Genomic DNA, 21,315 nt, shown 5'->3' on the forward strand with positions numbered 1-21,315 from the left:
TCCCGTTCATCCCTTCAAATGAAGGAGTACTTCGGCAATGGTACGGAAAATAAACAACAGAAAGATTTTCCATAGAGAATCAAAAATTCGCCTTTCACAAGAAAAGTAAGACATTTTTTAAGAGTAAAAATCCTGAAAAATCTCGAAAAGGGTGACTTTTTTTTTGGTTTTCAAAAAAAATTAAATTTTTTAATTAATTTTTTATATAAACCAGGCAAAAGTTCTTTCCCCTTTTTTTGGGAAAAGACTATGTTAAAACCTTTTAGCAAAGGGCATTTTTCCCCCTATAACATTTGCGTTAAAGCGGCCCCTTTTTGCGTTCCCCTATAGGGCGTCAAAGAAATGACTTTTTGTTAAAAGTTTAAAGTTCTTTTTTTATATATGTGATTAAAAAAGAAATTATATTCGGGGTAGATTAAAACTAAATTTATTTAACTCGTTGAATTAAAAAAATATTTAAAGCTCGCCCGAGGCTCGCATAGATTTTTTTCCAAAATCGTTCAATAAATTTTAGTATTTAAAACCAACACCTTTAATTCCCCTATGAGGTCGGGAAAAACGTTGAACCCTTAAAGTATTATCTAACAAACCCGGCGTTCAAACGCAGCGTCTTGTATACCATGGTTGGCATATGGCGTAGTATTGGGGTTCGGGAAATAATGGCGGGTTCGTTTAATGGATTTTCATAACAACGGCCGTTCAAACGTCCAGGTCATATCATTAAAGGCAACGGTTTTGCAATGGCGTAAGTATTGGTGGAATAATGGTGTTACTTAGATGTTTATAATAACAACGGCGTTTTCAAACGTCCACTGTCTGTATCAGACATTTGGTGAACAAAATTAAATGAGGTTTTAATCAAGCCCAACGGCGATAGCGCGTTAAACGTTAACGATTTTTCAGAAACAAGCATTAAAACGGTTCTATTATCACACTACAGTAGGTTCAATACGCCAACATAATTTTATGCCATAATTTTCAAGGTTTTGCTATTAATAGTTATAAAGGGTCCAGAATATTAAGGGCCTATGAAAATTTGTTTAAAAATACTTGATGGCTACAAAGCAAAGTTAAATTACACCGTTCTAATGATTCACGTCAATTCATCTTTAATTTTTTAATTCTGGTGGACCCCTTATTTGTTAGTGTTAACATTAAGAGGTCAAATTTAATTATCAGACTCGTTTGATATGACCCACCACTGGTTCAGGAGATCAAATCTTTTCAATAAATGGTTCTAGGGGCCCAGTAATTTTTAGCCGCGTCGCGTTTTTTTTTGCTCTGGTTTCTATTTGCTGCTACTAGTAACCCCAAATGTTGTGTGTTGTTCTGGTTACCCTGTAATCTGTTTTTCTGCGATTTATTTTCAGTTTTCCTATTTAACTGAAAGAGAATGAAAAAGGGCAAACCCAATCATTAAGCTACATTGCGCTATCAATGCGCAAGCTTAAAACAGATTTAAAGATTTTTTTCCAGCATTTTCCTATCCCCAATTGCGGGCTAAATCTAACCTCAAAAATATGTACCTTTTTTTTGAAACCCACCGGGCGACATATTGGAACCCTACAGTTTGGGCAAAACATTAAAAAATTTTATGACCATGAAAAAAATACCCCTTTCTTTTTAAAAGTTAAAAAATTTAAATTTTTTAAGGGGAAACCCATGCCTTGACCCGGCAAAAAAGGGGTCATCTTTTAGTCCCTGAAACCACTGTTTTTAAATCTTTAAAGGAAAAGTAGGTTAAAAAGTTTCTCTGAGACAGAAGACCTTGTGGTAAAAGCCCAACCTGATGACATTTTACCTTTAAAAATTAACGGGGTCACCTATAGTCATGACCCCCTCCCGAACCCAAAAACTTAAAACTGTAGCAAAAGCATTTTGGGAATTTCCCTTTCCTTTGGGAAAATTGGTAGAAATAGAGATGAACTTTACCTTTTAAAACCCCCAAAAAGGGTTTCTCTACCCGGGCATAGTTTTTTTTTTTTGGGGGGATAAAAGTGCCCTAATGCTTCTTAACCAAAACACACCCAAGACTCAAAGCATGTTGAAATTAAAACCACTACAACGCTTAATATCTTAATAGACTTGTTTATCTTTCATTTGGAAATTTTTCAATATATATACTGACTGAATTCTGGAAAGTGCAGATTATGATCAGGCAGCACATATGTCTGCACTGATTGTACGAGTGAAATATAAGATCTCTCGTTTGCAATGGTTAATTAGACATTTCTAAGTAAAACAAGGACTGGGTAAATACCACACAATCTGCACCCCCCCCTTCACTCCTAGAATCTACTTAGTTGGATAAACCAGTAAACAAAACTAAATATCACTGTATATAAACGCTTTTATTGCATAATACAGGTTTTGTAAGCAAATTTCTAAAAGATTATAAAGTTCTATCACAGATCTGTCTTGTTATTTTCAAAAAAAGAAAAGAAAATATGATTCAAAATAAATACAAAAATATTTATGTACAAAATAATGTAGTATCAAAATAACGCAAAATGATAAGAAATGTAAAGTAATATAAGATTCTACAAGTTCATTAGGCCGCTGACTGTACCTCAGAAATACAACCTAATTTACAATAGGTCTTCTATAATTTTTGAACCTCTAATTGCTACATGATACACTTGGTGATATGCTAATCACATTAAATTTGGAACTGTAAAACATTTTCAAGGCTATGAAATAGACTTGATCCATTTTAAGTTGCTTTCAATTGGAACTAGAAATCATTCTAAGGCTATTTCTACGGACTCAGTGTAAAATCATTCCACGGCTATTTCTACGGACGTGTGTAAAATCGTTCCATGGCTATGAAACTGACCAATGTAAAATCATTCCCTGGTACATGAAACAGAGCAAAGTAAAATAGTTTCAGGACTATGTAACAAACCAATGTAAAATCATTTGATGGCTATGTAACAGACAAATGAAAGGATTATATTTCTTTCAAATTTAACCAAATAATCAATTTTCCCAAAGATAAGTTCGAATGAAAGTTTTTAAAAAATTAACAATTTTTTTTAGAAAACTATCAAAATTTTTTGTAAAACGTTACTATTTAAAACTGTGAATTGTCTGTGAGATTTATCCCGCATTTTTTTTTTGTTTATTTCGAATTTTTTAAAAACTAAATAAAAACAACCAAACATTTTTAAACCTTTTTCAGAGAAAGATTAAATGCTGTCCTGGCTTTTAATTGCTAAAGGTAACCCCAATTTTTTAAAAAAATTGGGGGCAAAAAAACCCCAAATTAAAATCAGTTTTATTTTGAAAACCCAAATTTCCCCTTTTTAAAAATACCCTGTGTATCCCAAAATTTTTTAATTTAAAAACTAGTATTCCCAAAAAATTTTTTGTTTATCACATCCAAAAAAAAGAATGTCCCGGTAAGGGCAACAATGCTTACATTCTTAGTGCTTGATAGTAAAAGAGCCTTCATAATGTAAAATTTTCTAAGTTAACAAAAGGTGGTATGCAAACTTAATGTAAATTCTAAGTTGAAAAACTGGGCATTATTTTGCCAAATGCTTCATAGAGTTACCTCCTCCTGTCTTCAGGTTGGGGTCATGATGGGGAACAAGTGTGTAAAGTTTCAAAGCCATATGTCAATCGACTTTGTGTTACAAAAACTTAAACGTAAATTCTAAGTCTAAAAAGGGGCATAATTTTGTCAAAATGGTTGATACAGTTACCTCCTCCTGTCTACAGGTTGGGGTCATGATGGTGAACAAGTGTGCGAAGTTTCAAAGCCATAATTATGTCAATACACTTTGAAAATATTTAAGGTATTACAAAAACTTAAGATGCTCGGGTGACTACAATAACTCTACTTATTCTTATCAAATAGTCGAGCTAATTAATGACCGTTGAAAAAAGACATACAATTCAATGAATTTGAACACCCTAAACAAAAATATAAGACTAAAACAGTTACTCTGAACATAATTACGTGTGATGGGATTTCATAGAATACTTGTATTAACAAAAATATACTAAAACAGGGCAATTTACTTAAACTTATGAACGATAACTTTCAGTTGGACCTGAAATTTATATAAAACTACATACATCGTCTGGTTTATTATCTATTAAATCAATTTAGCATATAATTCTGTGCCATATGCAAATCAACTCTCTCCATTAACTGTCAACATTTCCACATTAGTCGCTCCACTCAATAGTGTAGAGGGAATAGTAATAAATGTTTTGTCATTGAACAAATTTACAAAGAAAAGCTTATTGTCTTAATGGGATATTCTAGATTGCATAAGTATAATTTAATATGGCATAAATTATTCCAGATCTATATATAAATGACATTTGTATGAATAACTATTATGATTATTAAGTTTTTTATGAATGATATAATACTGGCATTTGAATACCTGCTACTTGGCTATTTAAAAAAAACACAAAACAAAATATTCTGTAACGAAAATACAATTGGCTTAAAAGATGACAACAAGAAAGAGATGTCAGTAGGACAGCGCATTTAACTTTTCTCAGTCACTGATAGTTGAAGATAAAAATCATGATATAGTTATGAGTCTTTGATATTTTGAAGTTCACAAACTGGTCACAAAATGGGTGCAAGTTAAAAATATCAGAAAACCTGAAAACGCTGAATTTAGTATTTCATTTAGAAAAATAAAGCTTTCAAGAATAGAAAAACCTAAACTTCAGGCAAATGACTGAAAACTTGTACCCATGAAAATTTGATCCCTTTACATCATAAAATTGACATAAAAACTTTTCTCACTGGCTAACAACCCTTTATAATCAATGCAATGCTCCTACCATTATGAAGTTCAGAACTTCATAAATTACAACCAGACTACTAAACTAATATCTTTGTATACAAAAATGATTTTCATATATTTACAAAAAATGGTTATAAAATACAAACATGACAAAAAAAGAAGGCACATTACTGATTGATGTGTGTTGACATAAATAAAATAAATTAACATATTATTTACATACAAGCACTTCTGATAAACAAACATTTCTACAACTGTCAAATTACATACAAAGGGATGTAACTCATGATAAAAAATATGAAAGGAAATGAAATTATCAATAAGGTATTCTTTGAAACTTATCCTTAATATTTCAACCTCTATTAAACAAAAATATTCTACAAACTAGCAAAATTTCTTAACTAAACTGCGAAGAATAAGACTTATACGACTCAAAAACAAACTGATTTGCCTCTCAGCAGAAAATTTCCATCTTTGCATTTTAAGAAAAAGTAAGATACTAAATGGATGTAAATGATAAATATAATCATGTTCATGATTTGTTTTACAAATTTTTTTGGTATAAAAATAATTCACCATCAAAATGTATTTTTCTGCATGTTTTCAGTTTTAACTGATATGGTGTAATTAAGCCTATTTTAGGAATATTTCTTGAAGAACCAGAATTTTAACCTTTAAAGACTTAACAAGCTGCTTTATGGTGTGAGTTTCAAATCTTGACATTAAATCAAGATCTACATTACTGGCTGAAGTACGACAACTCAGTCAACAAAAATATCAGAATCGTCTATTAGACTTGATCGGACTCATGGACATATCTAGATCATCCGAGTTTTCAAACAGTCTTTTCTTTGGTTCCGGAAGAGCAAACGTGTCATTCTTAGAAGAATAATCTCCGGAAACATTCGATACATAGCTGTAATGTCCCGACTCTGATATAGGATCAAGTCCTTTAGAGGAGTACGTGTTAGCAGGTACACTACTCGTGTACGATGAGGTCGTGAAGGTCAATGGAACACTATGGGCGGTAGAGTATGAACTACTAGAGGTCAGAGAGTTCAAGGTTGTAGGCAGGTATGATGATGCTGATGACGGTCCTGGATATGATGACAGACCAAGTGATGATGATGATGACCCTGCAGAGGAAGCAGACAATAAATTAGTCTGTGACGACAATGATGAAGCAGAAAATGGTATGTTATTATTCACAGCAACTTTTGTAGAAAAGTTAGAAAAATCGGTGCCGTCTTTATAGTTATCATCGTTAAATGAAGAAACACTCTTACTATTAGAATATTTATCGTTAGGTATATAGTTAGAACTGGCACCATACTCTAATTTATCACTAGCAAAGTTACTACTTCTAGCACCTACAGAACTTGCATAGTTATTTGAGTCAGACTGACCCATATATGACGGAACAGACGTCCGGTTTTCAAACCGATCACCATAACCATTACCGACACCAGTATTCGTGTTAGTAGAATTAGTATAGTTAGGTAAACTATGATAACCATCACCAGGGTTAGTGTAAGATGTGGTCGAACTTTGATAAGGAGGTAGCTGGCTTGAGTACGAACCTTGGGTAGCGCTTCGTGCTGGTGCAAAATCTGGTACCCTGGAACCAGTAGGTGGCTTCTGAGACATATCTGTTGGCAAGGAAGATGGGCCTGAATATGGGCCACTTGATTTTGTTAGTGAGGAGTAATCAGTGTTATTTGTGAGGGTAGGGGTGCTGCGACCAGAACCAGTGTTAGCAGTGTAAGTGTATTTATCTGTGCTAGGTTTTGAGAGGGCCATATATTCAGAGTGGGTTGGGATGGTAGGTGTGATTCTACCGGAAGAGTAATGCTTATCAGGGTCGCTACCAGTGCTGGAGACAGGCAGAGTTGGTGTCTGCCGGCCAGATGGTGGGAGTTTTCTACCAATTTCCATTTCCATGGAAACCATCTTATCTGAGGAATAACCACGTGCATGTGAATCTAAACCAGTGTCAAGACTTGATCGTCCCTCGCTACCAATGCTGCTGTATCTATCACCAACACTGCTACCAGAACTCTGTGACCCTAAAATATCGTGCTTGGCCGTTACCGGTGCACTACCTGGCACATCTACTTTATTTTCTTCCTCACCATATGAACGTCTGCCTAAATACCCAGGAAAACTGGATCTAGACTTTAATCCTAACGGGTCATCCACAGAACTATATTTATTCTGGAAACCCGTTGAACCTCGAGACATCATTAGATTATCCAGTGATGGAGTCCTGGTTAATGTTGTTCTACCAGTTGTCAGTCCACCAATGTATTTATTTTGATTGCTGCTTGAATACATGTTTGATGTTGTTGGAAGCGCACTGCTTGGTCTTTCATACTGATCGGCATTTCCGGCAATAAATAAATTATCTAGTGACCCAGATCTTACATGTCTTCCTCGAGAATAACTATCCAAGGACGATGTAAATTTGCTGGTGTCCGTCTTATAGTTTGACATAAAATCGTCCCCTACTCCATTTCTCTGGCCAATACTACCGGTAGACGACCTAAACGCAGTATCCATATCGGTATCTGTTGATCTATATTTAGGAACATCGTCAGTAACCGGGTCTATGTCCCTTGTATGAACATTCTTTTCAGCACGATTTAATATTTTCATGCAATCAGTAAATTCCGGTGTTAATGATATATTTAATTCGTCCAATTCACTTTCTATATAGTGAGTGTCATCTAAATCACTTTTATCAAGGCCAAGTCCGTCTCTTGTGCCCCTTGACCTTCTTAGTTCACCATCAAGGTCGTCCAGAGGATCTGACCTTTTCCTGCTATCATAATCACTTGATCGTGACCTAGATGAATAGTCCCTATCACGAGACCTTTTAGAATCTAGGTCACTTGGTGCACTTAGAACACTGTCATCTGCACTGTACTTTTTCTTTGAACCTGAATAAAGGTCATCCTCATAGTCCCTATCACCCGATGACCTTGACCTACTTTTAAGAAAAAGGAGGTCATCATCCTGAGATAACCTATCAGCTGACTTTTGGTTATAACTGTCTGATAGTGAATCTTTAGACAAGTCAGTGGAATAACCAGACCTGTCACTGTATTTATCACTAGAACTTCCTTTTTTACTGGCACCGTTTGTTTTCTTTAACACACCTTTCACTGGTGACACCCTTCCATTCGCAAGCCCACTTGCATTGGCCGAAGTTTTAAGTGGACTTGGCATTTCAAGGTCGAATGACATTGTACTATTTGTGTTTTTGTTCAGGTCAAAGGTCACCCTTTTCTTTCCGCCATTTTCTCCATTTATCTTAGCACCTTGTGATCTCCCATCACTTTTGTAATCATCATCATAATCCCCATTTCCATCATAGTAATACTTAGACCTCTCACCTGAACTTGTTTTAGCACCCATGTCATCAGAAAACAATTGTCTTCTGTGTTGATTATCTGCCCCTTTCCCATACTCTCTAGGTGGAGGTACTTTTGAATCTGAAGAGTACTTCCTGTTTGCAAGATCACCATTAGTCAGAGGCTTGTCATCTCTATCAGATCTTCTGGACGAGCCAGATTTTCCACGATAATCATCCAGCTCTGATTCAAGTTCTTCAATGTATTTATCAGATCTCTCTAGAGCTTTTGTGAGCCTAGTAACGTCCTTCTCTGCACTAGCAAGGTTTGTCTCCAGTGTAGACACTGTGATTCTGCCATATCTAAAATATTACAGTAAATACATTTCACAAGTTTCATATGACTAAACTGAATTATTTAATTTTCCTATAAAATTAACAGGTCAACAAAATTTCATTTTTTTTATTTACAGATATGCACATGTCTAAATAACAAAATATTGACTTTAGTATTTTATAAAGTGACAGCATCAATATGTCAAGTTGACAAAGATTTTTCTTGTACATGATCATTCTTTGCAACATAAAACATGCCAAATCTTTACTTGCAAATACATATATCTTAATAAGTGCTTTAAATTTAGACACTTTAAAAAAAAGAAAGAAGATATTTAAGAAATATACTTAGAATCAAATTGAAATTGAATATTTAGTGCACTTGTTAGTAAAATTTGAGTATAAAAGACTTCAACACATATTTCACACAATAAAAATAATTATCCTGGAAAAACGGAATGAGCAAATGTGTTCAGCATGAAACTACATGGATTGGTATAAATATCCTGAAAAAAAAAATCCAGTCATGTCATATAAAAAATGCAGTTTTTTTAATATGCAGACTTTGGACAATTTGTAATTGCACTTAAGTGAATTTGGATCCGTCAATCAGCAGTATCAAAATACACAAGTCACACCCACACTGTATAGGTAATAAATTTAAATTTACTTTACAGCTTTACTGGTGGAGGTAGACCTCATGTGCCCATTTGTGTATTACTTCAGGCACCTGAATAGAATAACCAACCTTCCCTAAGCTAGCTGAATAGCTTCCTCACATGAAAGAATCCAAAGTCCCTGGCGGGATTCAAACCCACATCAGTGATAGGCAAGTGTTTTTTACTCAGAGAACTTAACCACTCAGCCATGGAGGCCCAAAGTCAAAAGTAAATAGTATTGTAAGGCTGCATGGACATACAGGGGACTAGGGAAGGTTAATCACTGCTAGCAAATTAACAGTGGAACATTCACTTTTATACTTTTGTATCATTCATTAGATTTGCTTCAGATGTATTTCAGCATTAAAAGAATGGTGCCAGGTCTCTTTGGCAAGGGAGATAACTTCAAAATTGCATTACAATTGCAGGCATTGATTAAGTAAAATAATATCAGTATCATTAATAATTACCTTCCCTTTAAATGGGTAAAACCAACTTAATTAATAAGAACATACTGATGTTTCTACTTATTTGTTTATTTGTAGGACAAAATTTTACCAAAGAACAAAAACTTTTTGATGGGGTCCAATTTCCACTTAAAATGGTCCCTTTGAAAAGTAACTATTGTATATATTTTGATTTACCTGTGTGGAGATCTGCCTGCCAGCTCCTGTCTTACATGTTGATTTTCTCTATTTAAACTCAAATTTTCATCCTTTAAATTTGTATTCTCCTGTAAAAATGAAAAAGAAAACAAAACACTTAAATTTCTCAATAAAAGCTAATTAGGATGTTTTATCAATGTTGAAGTTAAGTGACATCATTTGTTTTGTATGGCTATACATATATTTTCTGTCTTGTATTTAATTTCAATATAAATCTATTGCTAAGTATAAACAAAGCAACAGTGCAAATATCAAGTATGTCTCAATCTTGATTTGATTTACATGTATATGCAATTGAAGACTTGTCATAAATCCGTCAATATAGATTAATTCATGAAGGCTTAATAAGATACAGTAATAAATCTAATTCTCGTTTCTTCCCCTTACCTGTTTAAGTCTTGTTAGCTCCCCTTTAACTTTCTCATACATTTTCGTGGCATCTTGAAGTTTTTTCGTGAGTGCCAGTAGGTGACTAGTGTCTGTGGATTTAGAACTGCTACTATCCGATCTGTATGATGAAATATACAACAATTAATACAAGATAGGAGACAATCTTACATCTATGAATGATAAACCAGTATCTTATATTTGTAGCCATTTTATATAAACTGCTTAGCTAACAATTATTATAAAACTCTACAAAGGCTGGCTTTATACACGTTAAATGTTTACTATGAAATCAATTTTACCCTTAACCTGAATGGACTTGTCCAGCTTCCATTTTTGGAACTATACATTATTATATGATTATTAATTTTGGGGATACCAAAATGAAAATTTGAAAATTGTAAGCCAAGGGTGTAGTGCTTGGTCATACAGCATAGATGTGTAGGCTGGCCTGGCTCTATACTGGTGGCAAAGGCTATTTCTGTTTCAGCATGGAAAGGGTTAAAGAATCATGTTCTTAAAGTGTATAGATACTGAGAAATAAACAAGAGCCCGGTTTGAGGTGGGTGATGCTCCCCGAATAGGTTTTGGACACAGGAAAGTACACCTCTTGTAGTTTCATAGTTATGTCCCTGGAAAAAGTTCAAAGTGCAATAATTCCAAAATTAGGCAAGGCAGAGTTACTGTTCTTTGCACTGCACTTCTAATCAATGTGATCTATCAACCTACAAAGTTTCTTTATGGTTATGTCCAAGACAACTTCAAAAAGTAAAAATAAACAAAGGGCAATAACTCCAGAATTAGGCAATGCAGAGTTATGATTCTTATGCACTGCACATCTACCCATTGAGATATATCTACCTACAAAGTTTCATGTTGATATCTCTTATAGTTTTACAGCTATGTCCTGGACAAGATTTTTCTAGAAGGGGAGATAATTCAAAAATGAGGCTTAACAGAGTTATGGTTTTTTGCACTGCACTTCTACTCAATGAGATCAATCTACCTACAATGTTTCATCTTGATATCTCTTATAGTTTTAGAGTTATGTTCCGGACAAAGTTCAAAGTGTTAAAATTAACAAAGGGCAGTAACTCCAAAATTAGGACAAAAAGAGTTATTGTTCTTATGAGATCTATTCACCTACAAAGTTTCATGATGATATCTCTTATAGTTTTAGAGTTATGTCCCGGACAAGATTTTTCTATAAGGGGAGATAATTCAAAGCCCAGGAAAATAGTTATGGTTCTTTGACACTGCACTCCCCCTCAATGCCCTCTACTACTGTATGAAGTTTAAACAAATTATCTCCAAGGGTTTTCAAGTTATGCTCTGGACAAGACAACGGACGGACAGACGTCCTCACATTTGTATTCTTGTTGGGTATTTTACTGTGTAAAAAAGTACCCAACAATACATCAAAATTCATTAAAAATACCCAACAATACATACGGAGTGAGTAGGATTGGTAGTTGTTGGGTATTTAGTACCCAACATATACCCTCTCGTGCGCTCGGACAGACGGACAAGGCGCTGACTATATGCTCCCTCCAAAATTTTTCGGGGAGCATAAAAATTAATTCTAATTTATAATAATACTTAAATCCTTTTTAACTGGCAGTTCAAAAGCTGTTTGCTATGGATTAACTTTAGAATATTTAATAATATACAATAGGGTTGTTTACTGCAGAATTAAACAAATATTCATAGTTTATCACATTGTTTACCCAAATATTACAGAAACTGTAATACATAGAGGATATTTGTTTGTTTTGCATGTAAGATTGAAATATAATTTCACTGAGTGAACACCAGATGCAATATTTTCACGAGTGGCGTAGCCACGAGTGAAAATATTATAATATGGTGTTCACGAATGAAATATATTTCAATCTTATATGTAAAACAAATAAATTTTCTTTTTATTTCATGCGTTTTAATTGATTTTAAGTATTTTTTACTGATTTTGCCGCGTAACGTCGCGCATTCTCCCTTGTGACGTCATCCCATCATGACGTCACATCATCAATTTTGAAAAATAGTTCTGTTAAATTTCTCTAATTTTGTTACATTTTCAACATGATGTATGGTGACATCTACTGTCTTTTCCTAAAGAAGCAAAATTTACGCATGACGGCATTTATTTCTGCATGTTATTCCATTTAGTTATGATTTCTTTTCATCCGCATTCAGATATAGTCCGGCTACAGTGAAAATTATATTTTATAAATTTCACTAGTGGTTTATCAGAATATAATCATCTGATATATTACAATAAAACACTCGAAAGCATGAAATAAAAAAACATATCTTAATATTGAAATTGTGAACAAGATTTATCAATACCACTGCAGGAAAGTTTACTTAGTGCTACATATGATAGAGACCACCAAGTTTTTTTTTGTATTTTAAACAAAGGTTAAGACAAAATTTTATGCAATCAATAATGCCGCAAACAGAAGAAAACATTAATTTTATGGATCCAAATTATGAATTTGGTAAAGCGAATGAAGTCTATCCAGTTTTGTCTTAATAACTAATTAGTTACAATGCAGGCTTCCCAATAAATTGGAACAGAAGTTTATTTCGAGGCCTGATTAAATAAAATATCTTGCATCCCTGCAGTGTTTTATGGAAAAAATATATTGAGGAAATCTGAAAAAATTCCCAAACTACCTTGAGTATAGCATGATTATATAATAACAACATTTTTATATATCTTTTTAACAACACTTCAAACATAAGGAGATTGTTTAGCTTTTCTGGTAGATAAATAACTAAGAAGCCCCTCCTTGCATGTTTGTTCAGGCACCTAGATAAAACCAACAACCTTTATTAAGCCAGCTGGATACCTTGAACCCATGAAAGAATCCAAAGTCCCAGACAGGATTCAAACCCACAACCTCCCTCAGATTTGCTGATTATAAAAAACTAACCTGCTAGGGGTGAGGCCATCTTTTCTGGTTTGCTGCTTCAGAATCTGATTCTCTGTTTTTAACAACTGTATTTCTGAGTGCATACGCTCAAACTCATTCTATAAAAGTTAAATTAATTTTAAAAGTAACATTAAAATGAGTGCATATATTGTCACCTTAGTGCAGTAACAGGTTAACTCCAAATAAATTATGTAAGGAGTTAACCCATTACTGCACTAAGGTGACATGATATTTTATATGAAAAAGTGTATATGTGGAAAGATCACTTTATAATGACTTTTTACTCCTCCAAACAATGACTGTGACCCTATTTGTCCTTTTGTATAATATTAGGAGTGTAAAGTCTTCAATTAACCTTTTACCCCATGAGCATATTGCGAAAAATGGCCGTTTTCATTGAAAAGCCTCCTGTAACAAGTTCAAACTGCTATGAAACTGTGAAAAATTGCTTCAATACTAATGAAACTTGGCACAAATGTTGACTACACCATAGCCTCTGTAACAGCATGCTCAATGGTAAATTTCCTGTTACAATGGCAATGGAGGACGTCTCAAAATTGCCAAAAATCACTATTTTGCATTGTTTTTTTCCATCAAAACTGAGTTCAAAGTGCTGCAACTTCTCAATGAATTGAGATAGAGTAAAAGGCTTTTCAGCGTCGGTTACTAGTTACCCTAAGATCGACCTGAGGCCATTTTTAGTCTGTCACATGTCCAAAATTTTCTTGGAGATGAGGGGGACTACGCCCCCCTTCAAACCCCACAAACAGAAGGGGGCACATCCCCCTTCTGGCAACCCCCTTATGTAATATTTGGATGGGGGACGGCGCCGAAAAAGTCATCATTTTTTAACAACATTTCTCAAACGAAAAACAGTGTTTGGGGCCTAAATAGGTCATTTTTTCACTGTTTGAGGCCTCAAAAAGGGGAGGGGGGAAAGTCGACGAAACACGCTTATATAAGGGAAAAGGTTAAAAAGAACTGTGGGTAGGACAGCGTGCTCGACTATTCTCAGGCCTGTGCAAGAGATATCAAAATTGCCTCAATTGTCCTCACTATAGTACCAGGTTTCTGACTGATATGTATCATTTAAATTAATCCAGATTATGGCTTGGATGTTTTAATAAATATAACATAATATACAATATTCTGACAGCATTTGCTGAAATAATGAGCAGTGTAAAAAATTCGGATTTGAAACCACTAGGCTGGTCGGACTACCGGATTGGAATATTCACTAGCCCAAAAAACATTTCACTAGCACGATTCATTTGTTCACAACAGTTGTTTATATTGCCTCTGAAAATACAGTAGCCTTGCCGGGCTTGTTACTTTAAAAAGTTGGTAGCCCGAGGAGAAATTTAGTAGTCAGGGGCTATAGGACTACTGCTAATTTCGAACACTGAATGAGTATTCTGATATTTACTCTGCTAGGGTATGCACGAATCTTGTGTTCAAGACTTGTTCTGGGTTTTCTTTTCTTAAATATAATCCGTGTAGTTACGGACTGGTTCTTGACAAGAAGTGTTTAATTACTGTTCAGAGATAACATCAGAGCGGTTCAGGACTATTTTCTTCAATGTTTCCCCAACACCACCTCCTTTGTCGGGAGAGAAAAAAATTGTCCAGAACAATGTTTCAGTCCACGTGAATTCGGTTCTGACTGTTCTGACTATTCTGGACCATAATTCATGCAGACCCCTAGTGAAAGAGGTCAGGTATTGCAGTCTTGATATCAGAATTTTTAACATCACGTTTTTCAAGTAGACATAAAACTATTTATGTTTAAGAATTTAAAATAAATTTACTTAATTAATGTTTGAAGAAACATGCACTCATTGTTGACAAAAAAGCGACTGATTGCTCATCAACCAAAAAACACAGAAACAACTTAATCAATTGTTTTCAGACACATCAGGGTTGGATGGTTGTCTGGTTTTAGTGGTCTCCAACCAATAGTCTCAATAAATTTTTTTTAGCATACTGAAAGATTCTCTTTTTAACAGTACCTCATATTCTTTGTATAGGAGATCAAATCTAGCTTTTCTGAGATCAGGATTGGTCAATTTTTCTGTGTCTTCTTCCTGCTGGCTTAAACCACCTATAATATATAAACAGTGTAAATCGCCTGAACTTTAATAACACATTATATATACAACAGTTTAAACCACCTATAATATATAAACAGTATTGTTTAACTTTATATTCATTTAACTTCAGTGTCTAATCATATATTATGAGCAAATATATGAGAGTTAGCTCAGAACTAACCATCACCAGGACAAAAACCCTTCTTTGTAGAGGCTGAATATAGGCTGCTTCCCCAACCAAACTAGCCTCTTTTTTCCCCAGTTTGGTCCTTAAAATTCCCAAGTCTTTTGAAATTCCCACAGAATTTAGAACAAAATTAAATGATGGTGTTGAATTAAGGTCTTTAACTGCCTAATTAGTATTTCCCAGTGCTTTTTGCTTTTCTATTTTGAAGTTTGTGTTAAATTTGAGGCCCCTTTTCCCAAAGTATGCCAAAATCACGAATATTTTCCCCAAGAGAAAGGCTGAGGCCCCTTCCCTAAAAATGGTGTTTTGGTCCTGATCACCATCATTTTTTTATCAAAATTGTACATAAAATGACTGACATACCAAGAATTTTTTTGCCTGCTGTCATGGCAGTTCTACATGCAGGGCACTGTTTGTTTTTCTGCAGCCAAACATCCATACAAGGGCCGCAGAATACATGATGATTTGGACATAGAACTGGATTCTTAACCTGAAAAAAAGAAATTAAAAACTTCAATTAAAAATAAAAATAAAAACTTTTTGATGGTTTAAATACAGATATTTTATAAATATGTTGTGGTATATTGTTTGGCCCCTTCACAATTCGAAATTGCACTTTTTTTCACAATACGCAGAAAAAAATTCAAAATCTCAAAAGAGATTTCACAAAATATTAGGACTTCGAATAGTTAAAAAGTAGTTTAAATCGAGTTAAATGTATTTGCGCATGTTTACCGGCCGGGTTGAAAATACCGACTCGAAGCCTATTTTAGACTAGTCAGAAATTATAATCAAGTGTTCATCGTGCGACATTTCCGGTTTCAATATGTCACGAAATGGGAAATACAATGCAAAACAGAAAACCCAACAACAAAATCTATTCAATTTGGGCATAAAAAAACTAGAACTCCGCGAGTTGGATGTGTCGCCTTGTGAACAATGTAGTTTAGGAGAAATGGCCAGGACAAAAATGAAATATGAAAAATAACAAAGGGCAATAACTAAAAAAATAATAAGTGCAGAGCAGCAGTTTCTGTGCACAATAAGATCTATCATTCTATGATGTTTCAAGCCCATAGCTTTCATACTTGAGGAGAAATGACCAGGACAAAAATAAAGTAAGAAAAGCAACAAAGGGCAATAACTCAAAAAATAAGAAATGCAGAGTATCAGTTCTTATGCACTGCACTTTTCCTTAATGAGATTTATCATCCTATGAAGTTTCAAGTCCATAACTTTTATACATTCGGAGAAATGGCATGGACAAAATTAAAGTATGAAAATAGACAAAGGGCAATAACTCAAAAAATAAGAAATGCAGAGTACCTGTACTTGTGCACTGCACTTCTTCTTAATGAGACCTATCATCCTATGAAGTTTTAAGTCCATGGCTTTTATACATTAGGAGAAATGGCTCGGACAAAAATAAAGTATGAAAATTAACAAAGGGCAATAACTCAAAAATTAGGAAGTGCAGAGTACCGGTTCTTGTGCACTGCACTTCTTCTTAATGAGATCTATCATCCTATGAAGTTTCAAGTCCATAGCTTTTTTAGTTGAAGAGAAATGGCCCGGACAAAATTAAAGTATGAAAATTAACAAAGGGCAATAACTCAAAAAATAAGAACTGCAGAGTACCGGTCCTTGTGCACTGCACTTCGGGTTATTGAAAGAAGCATGCATACCAAGTTTGAAGTCAATCAGACTTATAGTGACTGAGTTATGCTCCGGACAAGCTTTAGAGGACGCCGACGCCGACAACGACGCCGCCGACACAGGCGCCGCCGACAAAAGTAACCCCTATATGTCACCTTTTCAAGGCGACACAACAAAAACTAGACAACTGGCCAGAAGTGCTACCACCAGATTCGGTTAATACAGAATCATGTCCTGTACCTTCAACCGCCATCATCTGTACAAATAATCAAATCAGATCATGGTAAAAAAATGGTAAGAGCAGTTGAGAAACCTTGTTCTGTACTTTTGTCCCATGAAACGGGATCGCCACCATAGGAACAAATGACCGAATCAGATCATGGTGATAAAATAGGATAAACAGCTGTAGAAAGAATACATACTACTCTCAGTTCCTGAAGAGGACTATAATCAAATCATTGAAATTTTCAAAAATGCAAAAGAAAGGCACCTTAAACTTTGAAAAAGCATGTCAATAAAAACACAAGAGGGATCAGTGATCACATGTGTCGCCTCATGATGGCCAATTTCATGTTGGGACAAGTTTTGTGACAGACGGACAGTGCACAACTAGACTTGGTACTGATCATTCCTGTAAAGTTTGGATGAAATTGCACCAGTTGTTTATGAGGAGTAGTCCGGACAAGCTTTTGTGTATCTGGCAACACACAGAAAAAACATCTTTTTATCAAAGGGCCATAACTCAGCCAAAAATCATTCAACTGGAAAACCCGTGCAATATGGGCAAGGACTTGAGCTACAAGTTTCATTGAAATTGCATTAGTGGTATAAGAGAAGTAGTCCGGACAAACTTCAAAAATAAAAATTATTAAAGGGCCATAACTCTGACAAAAATCATTGAACCGGAAAATGCTGACAATATGCACAACTAGACTTGGTACTGATCATTCCTGTAAAGTTTGGATGAAATTGCACCAGTAGTTTATGAGGAGTAGTCCGGACAAGTTTTGTGACGGACAGATAGACGGACGGACACACAGACAGACGACGGAGAAGTGATCCCTATATGTCGCCACTACTCCATGGAGGCGACACAAAAATAGAAGTCAATTTAAGTCTGAAAAAAAATGCTTAACTGTTCTCATTTTACAGTTTTTTTCCACAATTTCATGACGCATTGTGCTTTTTTTCCCAAATTAAACAGGCCCAGGCCCCTTCACAATTTTGACAAAAAATTCCCTGCTCTAAGACAATCAGTAAAAAGTTAAAAACATATGTAAATGATTGATTACTGCTTATGATACTACAGTAAAGTTTTATTCAATATTTATTTACTCTTGATTCCACTATTATTAAACAGTTTTACTCCAATTCTAACTCACATAGTGAAACATTCTTTTTAAAAACTGTGTCAGAAAATTTTGTATTTAAAGAACTTTGTAGTTTAAATGTTTGTAAAAGTACAGGTCTGGATGGAATACCTGCAAGATTTTTAAAAGATGGAGCAAGTTTTCTAAAATTACCTGTTGCTTTCATAATAAACATGTCCATCAGAGAAATTTTTGTCCCTGATGATTTAAAACTTGCCAGGGTGAAACAATTATATAAGAAAAACAGTACACTTGAAGTGGGCAATTATAGGCCTGTTTATTAAGTATTATCTCTAAGATTTTAGAAAGAGCTGTATATAATCAATTAGAAACATTTCTTGTTAAAAATAATATATTGTATGGACACCAATCTGGTTTTAGAAGTTCACATTCAACTGATACTTGCCTCATATATTTGTTAGATCATATCAGACTGAATAATTCCAAAGACTTACTTACTGGAATGATAATGATAGATTTGCAAAAGGCATTCGATACTGTTGATCATAATATTCTCTGTGGAAAACTTCATCTGATGGGAATTACCAATACAGACTTGTTTAGAGCTTATCTAAATAACAGGCAACAATTAGTACATATTGGAGAGTTTTCTTCTTCTCCATCAATAGTAAATTGTGGTGTTCCTCGGGGAAGTATTTCAGGTCCATTGCTCTTTTTATGCTATGTAAATGATATGATCACCAGTATCGATTCCGAGTGTAAGCTTATTTTGTATGCTGATGACAGCACTATACTTTTTTCTCATCATGATCCTGATTTTATTTCACAGAAATTAGGTAAAGCTCTAGAATCTTGTTCAGATTGGCTAGTTGATAATAAACTGTCTCTCCACTTAGGAAAAACTGAATGTATGATTTTTGGTCCAAAGAAAAAACTTAAAAAGATTAATAATTTTAATATTATTTGTAATGGTCACACTATTGAATCTACTAAGACAGTCAAATATCTTGGTTTGAAAATTGAAAATCTTCTGTCTGGAGAAGAAATTGTTAATGCAGTCATATCTAAAGTAAACACTAAACTTAAATTTTTGTACAGAAACAGTAAATGTCTATCATTTAACTGTAGAAAATTGCTTTGTTCTGCTTTAATCCAATGTCATTTTGACTATTCTTGTTCGTCCTGGTACGAAAGTTTAAATAAAAGTCTGAAAAAGAAACTGCAAGTAGCTCAAAACAAAGTCATAAGGTTTATAAAAGATTACCATCCAAGAACTAGTTTAACTCCTTCTGATTTTAAAGATGTTAACATGTTAAATATTGAAAACAGAGTTAAACAACTGAGACTTAATCATATGCATAAGATTTTTTATAATACGTGTCCAACTTATATGAAAACAAATTTTGATCGGATGTCTGATATACACAACTACAACACTAGATCAAATAAGTTTAATTTTTCAATTCCTCTTTGTAATAAGACATGTAATAGCACCTTTTTCTATAATGGTATTAAAGATTGGAATAGTTTGCCAGATGATGTAAAATGTATATCAAATCCAACTTTATATAAAAATTCTGTTAAAAGCCATCTTGCTTCAATATGGGCTGCGCAACATCAAAGTGACTTTTTATATTACTAATTTAGTGGCGACATAGGTTTCGCCAAACTTTATTGTTTTTAGTTATCTAATTTTTTCCTGTGCTTTTCTTTATGTGATAATGCAAAACTACTGTGATTGAATAATTTGAAGATTATCTCACTGTCTATTTTTATTTGAGGAATGAATGTCTCTCTGGTTTTATCTTGTTTCCATCTATTTGGTTAACAGGACCCCATTGGAAATAAGCACACCAGCTTAATGGGCTATCCTTGTAACCATAGATCACTATTTAACAAAACCCTTGTATTGAAATTTTATTGAAATTCTTTTACTTCTTTTATATCATGTTTATCAGTAACTTTAAGTTAACAATATTCTGTGATAATTATAATTCTGACTATTGTAGTCTTAACCTGAAATGTGATTTTATTAATTTATTCATTTGCTTCTTTTTAAAATACATTTATCCTATGCCTCATCTGATCTCAGTCATTAACTAAATTTGTTTTATTTATTATTAATATGAAATGATATTTTAATTTGGATAAACTGTTATTTTATATATATATTTATTTATATATATATCTTATTATGTAACTGTGATCTATGTTGTTGCTAAAATAAAATAAATAAAAAAAAATAAATAAATTAATCAATTTAAAAGGGTAAACATTTGATAAGCATTTGTACAAGCATTCAAAATGTCATGTTGGGTCAAATCGTTTGCAATACTACCTAAAACACAATAACGAGAATAAAGTTATTAAAACTTTTAATTTTCTTCAAAATATGGCATATTTTGTATAAGAAAAACACTTCCATACAAACTGTATTAGATCAACAATTTCTTTCAAACAACTGGCTCTGATGCTTATTTATTCATATTATAGAAATGGTCCCTAATATTAATGTGCTGTCCTTTCAGTTGAGCTCAGCAACTATCTGCAATGTTATTTCTAATAAAATAGTTTACAATTTCACATGGTTTAAAAGTGGGTGGGGTACATAAATTTGACAGGTGCCCTAGAAACCGACGACGCTTTTCGAAATAATGATCGGATTTTACGCTAATTAGATTTATTCTTCATTTTAAACTAATCCAAAAGATATAAAGAAATGATGCATACCTTTCCTAAACATACTTGACATGAAATTGGCAAAGTAAAAGCTATTGTTGAATTCTTGTTAGATCTTGCATTCACTTCGGCCGCCATACTTTATGTACAATATCGTTCCTCTTGAAAGTAGGTCAAAGCATAAAAAAGCTTTAAGATATTTAAAAAGGTACCTTAATAGTACAGAAAATGGAATTTAAATGTTTATATTGTATCTACCATA

The 21,315-nt window shown here is 33.8% G+C and overlaps 1 protein-coding gene across 4 annotated transcripts; it reads right to left on the reverse strand.

The window, feature by feature from the left end:
- Positions 1-4,441: 4,441 nt before the first annotated feature.
- Positions 4,442-21,251, reverse strand: LOC132742089 (ORC ubiquitin ligase 1-like). 4 transcript variants are annotated; one of them, XM_060730384.1, is made up of 8 exons: positions 21,105-21,251; positions 15,751-15,877; positions 15,120-15,211; positions 13,111-13,208; positions 10,175-10,295; positions 9,767-9,855; positions 6,908-8,490; positions 4,442-5,911 (listed from the first exon to the last, which is right to left on the reverse strand). In XM_060730384.1, the coding sequence occupies exons 1-8, from the start codon at positions 21,189-21,191 to the stop codon at positions 5,553-5,555; spliced, it is 2,556 nt and encodes an 851-aa protein (XP_060586367.1). In that variant the 5' UTR covers positions 21,192-21,251; the 3' UTR covers positions 4,442-5,552. The 4 variants fall into 4 exon arrangements, with proteins under 4 accessions (XP_060586367.1, XP_060586364.1, XP_060586366.1 ...); XM_060730381.1 differs by having other exon boundaries at positions 4,447-5,911; positions 6,182-8,490; XM_060730383.1 differs by having other exon boundaries at positions 4,448-5,911; positions 6,356-8,490.
- Between the last annotated feature and the right edge of the window lie 64 nt (positions 21,252-21,315).

This window comes from Ruditapes philippinarum, unplaced genomic scaffold, assembly GCF_026571515.1.
Source record: "Ruditapes philippinarum isolate M1 unplaced genomic scaffold, ASM2657151v2 ctg2680_1_1_1_1, whole genome shotgun sequence".
Lineage (NCBI taxonomy): Eukaryota > Metazoa > Mollusca > Bivalvia > Venerida > Veneridae > Ruditapes > Ruditapes philippinarum.

Bases quoted from the DNA above. Each gene is read 5' to 3' on its own strand.
- LOC132742089 (XM_060730380.1), bottom strand. From the start codon at position 21,191: ATGGCGGCCGAAGTGAATGCAAGATCTAACAAGAATTCAACAATAGCT. The intron at 15,212-15,750 runs GTATGTCAGTCA...TATATATTATAG, and splicing joins AGCAGGCAAAAAAATTCTTG to GTGGTTTAAGCCAGCAGGAA. The intron at 13,209-15,119 runs GTACTGTTAAAA...TAACTTTTATAG, and splicing joins TCCTATACAAAGAATATGAG to AATGAGTTTGAGCGTATGCA.